Below are 12,337 nucleotides of genomic sequence, written 5' to 3'. Positions count from 1 at the left end.
ACCTGCTTTCAACTCCATATTATGCTACATTCTTCTTATGTTGATGTTGTATAGACATACAGCTGAAACACATGTAAATGAAAATTAGCTATCTGAAATAAATAGTGTAGGATATATTTTTTAATTAAATTTTTATCTGAAAAAATGCTCCTTCGTTTGTTTTCAACAATAACTGATTAAAAGAGCTAGGGAAAGAGAGGGAGTGCGATGGACGCTACTCGCAGAGTGGCCGCTGACTCATTATGAACGGGTCCAGCACGGGTCAAATGGCGGGTCAACAGAGTTACACACGTGTGTATGAAATGTCTGTATCGTCACTGTGCATTATTATGAACAATGATATTCTGCCCATGGGTCACATCTCTTGCCCAGGTCCAGCAGGCTCTGTCTCACACGCTATTACTCTACGAACTGAAGTTAGTTGCATTCAATAACTTCTTCTGTGTTTTTCGCCATGGCCGCCGCAATAGCAGAGTTACCAGCGGAAACACTGGTACAAATACAGGTTTGCCTCTCATGCTTAACAATATACAGCTGTGTTAATAACAAAACTGTACACAAATGTCAGAAGTGTGGACCGGCGCCGATGTGTGCCGGGGTTGCGCAGAGAGTAAGGAGAGAGTAGAGGTAAGATCCAACACAAGGCTTTACAGAAGAAATGGGTCTTGTAACGCAAAATTAAACAATATATACTATAAACAACATGGCAGTGGATGCAAGGACATTAGGTGCACTGGCGCGCCCTAGGGCCCTGTGAGCTAACAGACACTAACTAGCACCGACTAGATTACGCAAATCTGATCGTGGGAGATCTAAATCGTTATCCTGATTAAATTTGATTAATTGTGCAGCCCTACTCCATAAGCTGTCTTTTACTGAGCGGTTGAATCTGTCAAACGTTAAAGGTGCCCACATGCAAGAAATAAGCGGAGAAATCAGGCTAGTTATAAGGCTGGTCAGGCTGACATCATGATGCCTAAGCTTTTTACTGTTCATGAGTACTCCAAGTTGCGCTTGGTAAAGGATGCCAGGCTCTCATTGGTTTACTGTTAGCCAATCAGAGTCAAGCAGCTTAGCTCGTTGAATAATAATGAAAACTGGCACATATTGAGCTGAGTCTTCCTGCAGGCTTTCTATACCACTCTAAAATGGTTTGAAACAAGGCATTTATCCCACAAAAAATGTTATTGCGTAGAACTTTAGATATTACCAGAAAGTAAAAAAATATGTGTTGCAGGGCAGTTTTAACATCTTTTCTGACATTTATTCTTTATTTACTTGCATGCTTTTTTTCGTTTCCATCTATTCTTATTCAGCTAACTGCTATGTGTAATACTCTGGCATTCTGAATCTGTGACTATGTACTGTTACTGATCCTTTAATTTAACCATGACATTGGATGTGGTGTGACTTCTGTCAGTTTTGGACAATAGTATGAATATGAAAGTTCTAGTACTCGTAGCTTCTTCTTGTTATTTGGTTTCTCCAAATTTGTACCAGTAAGACACTGCATGCCGCATGACCAACTTTGGAGACTCAGGAACTTGTGTAGAGAGGGTTGTTTCTGGTCCCATACTGCATGCTGCTTGTAGGATGCTCTTATCCAAAGTGCCAGATGGCACCACAAGTGCATGCATTTTTAACATGGACGGTCCCAGTGGGAATCAAGCTCCTGTAACTGAATCTTTGTATCTTGTATAACCACTACACTGCACTAAAGCTGTTTTTAAGGCTCTACACACCACAATATGAGTCTGAAATATTCCTCAAACCTTAAAAACAAAACAAAATCTTAAGCTATCATGTTTTTACCCTATCTGCAAGTAAGACTCTGGTTATACTGTACGCATATTGCCAATTTGCTTGGTTTTCCGGCTGTTCTCCACAACTTTCTCATAAATGTGTAAGAGTATAGAGCGTGCTATAATTTTAGAAACATTTTAGTTCACTTCTTGTCTGCCGCAGCAGTCATGATGTGGTCCGGCTTTTGTCATCACATACAGATTCCAACCCTCCCAACTTCTTGATTAGGCTAATTAGGCTTTTCTTGTATTTTATAATTTTGCATGATGCGCATGTACAACAATATTGAATATGTGTAATTCTTGTGTGAAACATGTTACATCAGTGTGTAGTGTTAAGATTTTCCACAGAAGGGGTTCTTTAAAAGTAAAAACACAAGTTGCACAATATGGTGATTTCAGGAGGGGTGAGGACCGCTGTGCCTTTAGCAAAAGATCTGCTCTAATTAGTAATCCAGAATATGAAACAAATTGTTCAGCCCACCAGTTAATCTTTGCATAGCTTCTTCTCCACTGAGTCCAAGCCCAGCTGCCAGTACCATGCTTTTAATGAAGCAGTGTAGTGATCTTCACTGGTGGTCTAACCCACTTTAAACTCAGTTTGCTAATTAGCGACGTCCACAGTGAAATATGAATCTTTAATTGTAAAGTATATAGTCCGCTTTTGTGGAATAAATGGTAACTAGGGGTGTTGAAATGAATCATTGCTGCAATGCGGTCGTGGATGAGTCTGCATGGATGCAGTGACAGACAGTAATGGATTATTGCCCACTGATGTTTCTTGGTGATTTTCAGTTTGCTGCTTTTTTGTTTATGCCTTGTGTCTGTGTGTCTTCTTCGTTCAGACTAAGACACATCCAGGAAGTGTCTTTTTAAGAGCAGCTATAATAAAATAAAAAAAAATGGGAGTCCATAAATACAGCTTGAATGTGTTGATGAAAACCTCGTGTAGCAATATATAATAAATGTAAGGAGTTGGACACGTTGTGGTGCATCGGGATATTGAATCGTTGACAGGATTATCCAAATTGAATTGCGAGGCCAGTGAAGATCCCCCCCCCCTACTGGTAAACCATAACCTGCCCTTCTCACCAGTATCATTGAGCTGCAGCCTCAGAGAAACCCTCTGTGCAGACTAGTGTTGACTTGAAAGCAAATACCATAAATATCTTATAATAGAAGATAAATTACATTAAAGTCATCCTAGGAAGCCAATTCTGACAGCCCAATGGAGGGAATACTAAGCATGTCTTCCCAGGGAATAATTTATACAGTATGCAGCACTTAAAATGGGTTTCAGCTGATACAAAGCATCTGAACAACAGCAAGGGGTGAGAGGATATAACACGGTTACACGTTTTTAATAATAATCCAGTTGGGAAACCCCCATGCTGATAAGTGTGAGCCGCATTGGTTAGATTATTAAAATATTAGCACAGCATTAGCCGTTAGAAGACTTAACACTTCACCTAAACTTCAGATTCAGACCTCTCCCTTCGGCAACATCTCATTATACCGTCTCTTCCTCTGTAACAGTACTTTTGATTTAGACGTTGCCCGTTATCGCTCCTTTTATTTATCTCCATCTTTGCCTCAAGGAATCCTTAGCTCAGATTGTCTCTGCTGTGTGCCAGATGGTTCTTTTCCTCCACATCCTCCTTTGAAATTGTTACATATTTGACCTTATTGGATAAGTCTCATTTTTGCAGTGACGGATGAAACAAGCTTTAAAAGCTAGTTACTGTATATCCAAATTTTTTGAACTCCTAAACTCCTTTACTTTTAAATGTTGAGACAGCAGACTACCAAGGTTATGTTTGTACGTTGTCTTTTTTCTGTTGTACACCTGTGCTTCTCTAGTTTTTTGTCTAGAGAGACTCCGTATTGCTTTGAACGATGCAGTGGAAAGGAAAAACCTGCAGTCTTGTTCTGTTTCCATGCTGGGCCTTTTTTTTTAGGAAGGCAGGGCCCCACACTGAGATAATTGTACTCTCCTATGGTGCCATCTCCTCTGGGAGTGCTACAGTCTACACTAGACTAGTTGATTTTCAGTATTGGAAAGCATAGCTCGTCCAGACAATTTTGAGAGTAGATATGTTTTTTGTGTAGTTTTGGGGGATTTAAAAAGAGCAATACTTTGTTTTTCTTTAAAGAGGAAAAGAAAGGTAATAATTGCTGCAGTTTTAGGATTTCCCAGGCTCCGCCTGTGTTTGTGTTGTTGCAACTGCTTGTGTCACTTTTAAGATCTGGTTGATGATGCGTGACTATCCTTGATCACATGCTCAGCAGTGCAGGACTTCTGACCTACAGTTTTGGTTTTGGATAGGCGCGGCGTATCCCTGTTCAGTCCCTGGTTCATTTTAATCACTGGCTCTGTGTTCAGTTATTGATCTTTCTTTGCCCAACAACCAGCCAATTACTTTAAACAAAGAATCGTCAGTTTCCTGTCAGATCATGTCTGCTTTATGTCCCCCTGGAAATAAATCATTCATCCATTCACTCTCTTGGAGAAGCAGCGTTGGGGGCGGCATGCTCAGCCGTGGCTGCAGGTATTGATTAGTGCTGTGTGTGTTGTGTGCTATGATGATGGGTTGTTACATCAGCAGTCCTACAGGGTTTGTGATCTCGGTCCTCCCACACTTTGACCCTGTGCAGCGCACAACAGCAGGGATGTGAAAACACAATGCCAGATATCTGTGGGCTCTTCTATTGGAATGACACAGCTTCTGTGTGTAGCAGCAGGAAGCTGAGTTACGGAGTGCGAGTTTGACCGTGCTTACATTTTGGCATGAAAACAAAGCTTTTCCTTGTGCAGGTCTTGAGAAGTCTTAAAACGCGTTTCATTTAGTTTCCTAAACCTTTTGAAGGTATTTTTAATACTAAAGCTGTTTTCTTATTAGGTACATTGCTTGCTTCTTTCCGTTCCTGAGAATGATTTCATCAAAAACAAACTAAATTAAGTAATCATTTTCATTCAATTAATCCGTATAATTATATCCTACTTAAATTGGTCAAGGTGGCCTTTATTTGATTAACTATATCATTCGAAATTATTTTCATATCCTGCTGGGAAGTACTGGGCATAAAAAGTGGAATAATGATACATAATTGTAGGCCTTCTAATTATCCATTCATACTTTGGCCAGTATGATCATGAACCGGGTATTAAATTGCAGTCTGTGGTAATAAATAGGTCTTAAATTTAACTTGGTAAATTGTGGGAAATCTCTTTGTCAGGATATCCTTTGTTGAGTTATTTAGCAATCCTAAAAACAATTTTTTTCATTACGATTATCAGTTGTTTGTTTTGATAAACCCTCATAAAACAGTGACACATGCTCATCATCATTTCTCAATGCCGGCCAGACTAAATCCTTTCTTTTAGCGTCGTTTAGAGTCATGTCATCGCTGAATAATGCTGCCATTTTATATTCTCTATGCCTTCAGTCATGCAGTTTGAGCGTACCATCTGCCTGTTTTCTACTTTCACCAACATTTATTTAATGACGGTTGTAAAGTCCTGCTTCCCTCGCAGGTACCATCCTGCCATTTGATCATTTCTGCTAAGACCGTATGTCGTACAGTCTGTAATTTCTTCCAACTAAACACAGAGGGACACAGAGTTCTAACATTTTCCAAATCCCACATTTTGTGAACTTTTTTTTGTTATCCTTTTTTGTTTTTTTTGCTTTTGAAGCTGTGAGCAAGTAAATGAGCAACACAGGGTGGCAAAAATTAAATAAAAAATGGAGCAAGTCTTAAATATAACCTGAGGCATATGCTGGTTTTTATCCTGGATGGACAATCAGACTGGCACAGATATTTTTGTTCTTCCAAACACTTTCCGTCGAAAATAATTTCTTTGTCACATTTTGTGGACATATTTCCACCAAAACATTTATTGGTGGTATTCCCTTTAATCATATTGTGTGCTTGTTTTCCACATTCTGTGAGCTTGCTACTGCATACATTATCAGTATTTACAAAAGTAAATAGAAAAAAAACACAGTTTCAATGATGCTTTCTCAGATTTCATGCCATTCTCTAGATTTAAAAACAAAACAAAAAATGACCCTAATGTGTTGTTTCTTCTGTTCTCTGAATGTTTATTTTTTTGTACATAGTGATTTTGTGTGTTGCAGACCAAATGCCACATCACATATCAAACTGGCACAAAAGGCTTCAAAATAATTTATTTTGGCATACAATGCACCTGTAACAGATCTCAGCTCCCTGACCCTATAGTCGCTGTTTTCATACATTTATTTATTTCACTCATTTAGTGTGAGAAATGGTTGGAGCTCTGTATTCTACACAAACACGCTTTTTTAGGGTAAGAGGATTTTCAGCTGGAAGCCATGTCAGAGGTAATCGGATTCATGCTGTCTATTTCTCACAGGCTTATTCGAGCCCACCTCAGGAGAGCCAGGAGTCTCATGTAGTTTTGGTAATACACATGAAATTGTGTTACCTAATACCTAATCAAATCCGTGACTATCTGTCCAGCTTTCGACAGATTGCATGGAGGGTACCCACTCTATTTGTTTGATCGTGCTGAAGACAATTAAATTTCATGAGCATGATGTTGTTGTTATTATTGAAAGCACCTGAGTTGAGTATACTTGTATACTTGCAGCTGGCATTAGTTTTCAATTTATTTCAAGCCAATACACAGGATGCAATGTTCTCATGAACAAACATCATAGTGTCCCTTTGAAGAAACTTTTTTTTTCATTTCTTTTATTAATAAATCCAGCTGCTCATCATCAGGAAATACAGCTTACGTGACTACTGCTCTGTTGTCATACATCAGACATCAACGCAAACTAGAAAATATAGGGAACCGGGAAGCATGTTTTCATCTACATTTATTTTACGTAGATGTATGTTTTATAAGTGAAGGTGGTGTGAGAAAAGACTAAGAGATTTAAACTTAAACAGACATTATACATAAGCTACACATTTTAGAGTTCACACCGATGACTTTATTTTCTAGGATATGACAATCTCAACTAGTCCACCACTTTAGTCTAGACTGAAATTAGAGCCCGACCAATAAAGGATTTTTAAGGCCGATACCGATATGAATGTTTAAAAATCTGATATGCCGATATATCGGTCAATTTATATTTAAAGAAATCCAGAAACACGTTACAAAACATACAGATTTCACTTCCATTAGTTATTTTCAGTTATTTATGAGTTCTCACTAAAATGTTATAAAAAAAACAAAAAAAACACCCTTGCAACTTTGGCCGGCGAGTCGTCGGACTCAGAAACCAGAAGTATCGCGTGATATCAGGTCTCGCGATGTAACCAATTGCTTCACGGCACGTTACACATACGGCCATTCAGGAACCAGCTAGCAAGGTAGCAATGCCGTTTATCTGAGTTTTGTCAGAGTTATTCACACTATTGTCATGGCTGAGTCGGCAAAAAAGAAACCTAGGAAAGCATTGTCGGAGGGGCGGAGTCAGAAACAAGTAAACCTAGGAGCTGCCAAAGATCTATCCCAAGCTGTAGGGGGAGCTCTATAGAAAAATCTGCAAAAAAACGGCAAAAACTGCACAGCACCCGTTAATGCCTTTAGTGATTATATTCCCTTCAGGTTGAATTGAGAAAGAAGGATTTGGTGATCCCATCAGGTCAAACTCTTCATTTATCCAGAACTTTGGTTCATTACAAAATACTTGAAAAACTAATAGGATTGCTTAGCGCCTTGGTTGTACTTTGTATTTAGTTGTAATTGGCAAATGTTCTAGCATGCTATCAAGCTAAACTTAGGTGGTGAACATGTTAAACATTACACCTGCGAAACACTAGTCTGGATGCATTGTTATTGTCTATATATTCTTTTGCTTAGTGATGTCTATTTGCCTGATGAAGATCTCTGATAGATTGAAATGTTGTTCTGTTAGATAAAATGTAATCAGCTGGGAGCTATCAGTATAGGGTGAAGATTCTTGTCTGACTTTTACTTACTTTACTACTTTAATCTTTTTGTTGATCATGCACCTGTGTGCGCTGTGTTTGTGAATTTATTTGATTCATAAAAACCAACTCTCCCTTACAGTACATGCTTCTGAGCTAATTGCAACTATCACTGCAGGCAGAGATGCGTCACTCAACTTTGGGCTTTTCCCCTGAAATTACTTCCCAGGCTCGCTTTCTCTGTTTTTTGGTGGATCAAAGACCGTTCCTTTCTTCACATCACATCCACTTCATTTTTCTTTCAGTAGCATTTGGGGAGGAGCACTGAGCATCAATTCAGAAATACTTTCTCCTCCAAGATGCTTTCTTATATATTAAACCTGCTTTTCATCTACTGACATTATTCAATTTTCAATTTAGAAGGAGAAGCTGTAGGGGAAATGTCAACCGTATTGTTGAGCGGTGCGGTTTAGTGTGTTAATTGCATGCCTGCCCTTAATCCTGTCTGATCAACAAGCTATCAATCCCTTTGCCTTTGAGCAATACCAATTTAATTACGTCTGGGTCTGGAGGTGTGCTGCTTTGCTGTCCGTCCATTGACCGCTGTGTCTGTTTATGTTGCAGATGATGAAGTTTGCTTGGGACAACTACAAGCGCTACGCCTGGGGCAAGAATGAGCTGCGGCCTTTGACAAGAAACGGACATATTGGCAACATGTTTGGTGAGTGTCAACGTTTTGCTCAAGGCCCAAAAGGCCAGAAAGGTCACGTAGCTTTCTTTCCCCCAAAACCTGTTCACCTTTTTTTTCTGGAAAGGTTTTATGCCCAAAACTGGACAAAGAAAGAATGGGATTTAATGAGTGCTCTGGTGGATTGTGATCAGCTTTTTTTGAGATGCTTTCATCAATCAAGACTTACAGCAATAGTTTACCTAGCAGTTGAAAAGAGGAAAAACATAACACCAGAAGTTGAAACAAACTGGATTTTTCTATTCGGTTTACAAAACAAATCATCATGTACAGGGATGTAGTGGAGGCTAAACGCACGTAAACGCCGTTTATGCACCTCTTAAAATTCGGAAATGGCGTTTACCCACCTCCAAAGTGCGTTTATCCACCTCTGAATTGCCTTTTGTCCCAAAGCCATTCTAAATTAAGCTTCTGTTGTTTTAGTTTCATATTTTTCATTATTAGTTTCATAGGTTGTTAAACCTAAGACGAAGTCTATCATATAGCGCTGCATTACTCTGTGTTGACAGTGTTTGGGGTGTAGGGCCCTCAACGTTGCCTACCAGGCAGCGTTGCCTGGAAATTACTAGGATCGGGCAATGGCTGGGTGCCTTGAAGTCATGGTCGCAGCGCTGCCTTGAAGGCGACGTTGGGGGCTTAGAACATCAAGCAGTAAGCAACAGTCAAAGATTCGTCAGTCACACTATCCTACATTAGGCTACATGTCTCATGTAGTTAATGATGAATGGGTTTTAAAAATGGACATCCGTCATTTTTTAAAGACAAGACAGCAGCCCTCCTCCTGATGCCAGCAAACGGTGTCGGAATTAAGCCCAACGTGAGTGAGCTCGGAAAACACTACTCAACTTAATGTTTTTTAGGTTAATTTGGTTAATGGCAGATTCATGCCACTGACTCAAAAAGCCCCGGCATTGATTAGGTTAGCCTACCCCTTTCAGACATGAAGTTGCAGGTCACTTAGCTACCTTTTCCCATTAGTGATATTCAGGATATATTGTGTGATAAATAACTGGATGTTACAGGATATATTGTCTGCTAATAACTTGATGTTACAGGATATATTGTCTGATAATAACTGGATGTTACAGGATATATTGTCTGATAATAACTGGATGTTACAGGATATATTGTCTGATAATAACTGGATGTTTCAGGATATATTGTCTGATAATAACTGGATGTTATTTCATTCTCTGGCCACTTAAAGTTAGTGACAAAAGCTCCCTTTGCTAGTCCGCTAGCTAGTTATTGTTGTCGCTCTAGTTAGCTGTTCGCGGTTTCGCGGGTACGGTAAACGTTTCCATGGTAACAGCGAGTTGGACCAATCAGAAACGTTGCTGTTACGCTTAGGATTTTTGGTAATGTAGTTTTTCTACGTAAGAGAGGGGATCATTGTTTTTCTTATAATGTTACAAGGTTGATATCATACAGACTTCTAGCTTCATCAGGATCAGAAACTGGGTCAGTCTACCTCCGATGGTTTAGACAATATGGCTGATAATCTAAATTCTTATGGAGAAAATCAATAGGTTTTTTTAATATATATATATATATATATATATATATATATATATGGCCGTGGCCCACCTTATTGGTGATTGTTTCGTGGTCCACCTGGTCACAGAATTGATAGTTTACCCACCTCTTTTTTTTTACCACTACACCTCTGATCATGTAATAAAATAAATCTAAGAAGCTTCTATTCTTGTCCAGTTTTGAGCTGTCAGTTGCAAAGGTAACAGGTCGCATCTGTTCACGCCTCGGTGAGCTTCTGTCACCATATCTTCATTACCTTTCACTCAGCACTCAGCCTCACATCCTCACACCACCAGGGGTGTCTCGGTCTCCAACAGCCTCTAATTGGAGCCAGATCTGCAGGGGGCGTCAGGTCCTCTCATTGGAGCATATCAGTCAGTTAACACTGCTGAGCCGGAGAGATATCCCTTAAAGAAGCCTTTTAATAAAAGGCGGATCAGTTTTGAATAAGACATGGACGGGTACGGTCTTCACTACAGGAAGTCTCTCTCCATCACATCTGTAGGGACTCTGGATTTATAATGTGATGATGCAACCTCTCTTTACTGCTCTCATTCCCCCGAGATGGCCAAGTTAAGAGGAATGCCTTTGAAGCACTGTCCTTAAATCATGAGATAGGTGTTTTATTTCAAAGCAAACAATCCAGATGTATTTTCTGATGAAATCCACCAAAAAGATCATACACAAGTTAAAAGCAGCTTTTTTTAAAAATCTGACCAACACACTGCTCAATTCAGTGAGTAGGCTGTGTTCAGCTAGACCGCATTTGTGAAGTGCATTTTTGGTGATAAAAGGATTTATAAGTGAATCCATTTGTTCACCCGTCCCTGAAAGTTAGATACAGTACATGTACAAAGAATAAGGTGATACAAACCTCACCATATGCCAGTAAAAGTGAGTGAGGTTTTGAAGTAAGTTGTTGATGAGTTAGAGTTGAAGCAATAAGAGGAGTTGATGGTGGTGAGTTCAAAGTGGCTTTGAAGCATTCAGTGCTTTTGAAGCCCAGGAGTGCTCACAGATAGAAACAAATAAGTATCAAATACATTTTACCGTTTCAGTGGCAAAAGAGGATTTTGTGTCAAGGCATCTTCTACTTCTGTACACCACTTGCAATGCAATGTGTCATTAGGAAGGAATCACAGCCAAGGACACAAAAAACTAACTGACTGTACTGTTGTCAATACTAAAACTTGGAATGATAGAGATGCTGATAGTCCATTTCTGTGATTTTTTTTGTTGTTGTCAAAGCTGCATTAGGCAATCTCTGACTGCTGGAGGTCAGAATGTAGACTCCAAACAGACCCACAGAAATGAGCCTTAATATCATATTAAATTGGGATGGTAAGCACATTAGCAACGATCACGATATATTACTGTAAGATCCTGTACAAACAGAGCAATGTCAGCATCACGTTGGTGCTCGTTCTCACAAGCTAGCCAGCTCGTGTTTCAGCTGGTTTGGTCCACTCGAGCTGGATTTATCGAAGACGCAGGGGGTCTTGCCACTCTGTATGCACCTGCTCAAGGTGTTATTCATAGCTCAGCATCTGATTTGTATTCAATGTTATCATGACTACTACCCTAGATAGCTGTATTGTACAAGATCAAGCCGTATCATGCTTTAATTACGTTCCCCACAGCAGGGATGGAGTACTGGAGTCTTGGACTCGGACTCAAGCCCGACTTGAGTCTCTATTCTCTGGACTCTTTACTTGACTTGACTGATAAATTGTACTTTGACTCAAGGATGTATAAAATTGGACTTGAGCTTCAATGAAAAAGGACTCAGGCGTTGGACAAAGTTTCTTTCTAAATTGGTTATAAAGATTTGATATAAGATGTTACACTTTTCCTGTTTTGGGTGCCTAGACGTTTCATTCATGGCATTTTGCATGAGAAGAACCTTTTTGACCCAATGCAAATATTCAAAAAATGTACTTGATGAAGCACCAAAACTCTCACACAATATCCCAGACCAAAAGGTTTTCTTTTATAACAGAGATTCTGTATCAATTTTGTTTGTGCATCAGGCCTGAAATTTCATCATTATAGGTACAAGGCCACTTGGCCTTTGGTGTTGTAAATTTATGACAGGCATAAAGGCCAGTCTGAGGAGGCATGGCGGCCGTGGCCGTGGTGGCTGCCGTGAAATTCCAGCCCTGGTGTGCATGCATGTGTGTTATTAATCAATGTGTTACAGAACATCAGAGTGTTGGGGAAGGAGAACAACTTCATGGATATTCCCATAAGTGTGTGTGTGTGTGTGTGTGTGTGTGTATGTGTGTATATGTGTATATATGTATATATATATATGTGTATA

The 12,337-nt window shown here is 39.5% G+C and overlaps 1 protein-coding gene across 2 annotated transcripts in view; it reads left to right on the top strand.

Annotated features, from left to right (window-relative positions):
• The window catches only part of LOC117945762 (mannosyl-oligosaccharide 1,2-alpha-mannosidase IA), a 182,289-nt gene that overhangs the window by 79,267 nt on the left and 90,685 nt on the right, over positions 1 to 12,337 (top strand). For both annotated transcript variants that reach the window (XM_034873459.1, XM_034873460.1), the window contains exon 2: positions 8,358 to 8,454. In XM_034873459.1, the coding sequence (XP_034729350.1) occupies positions 8,358 to 8,454 (97 nt within the window). The remainder of the gene's footprint in view (positions 1 to 8,357; positions 8,455 to 12,337) is intronic.

The sequence above is a fragment of the Etheostoma cragini genome, chromosome 6 (genome assembly GCF_013103735.1).
Source record: "Etheostoma cragini isolate CJK2018 chromosome 6, CSU_Ecrag_1.0, whole genome shotgun sequence".
Lineage (NCBI taxonomy): Eukaryota > Metazoa > Chordata > Actinopteri > Perciformes > Percidae > Etheostoma > Etheostoma cragini.
The sequence above is the reverse complement of the archived record's forward strand: the minus strand, read 5'-3'. Positions and strand labels throughout refer to the sequence as shown.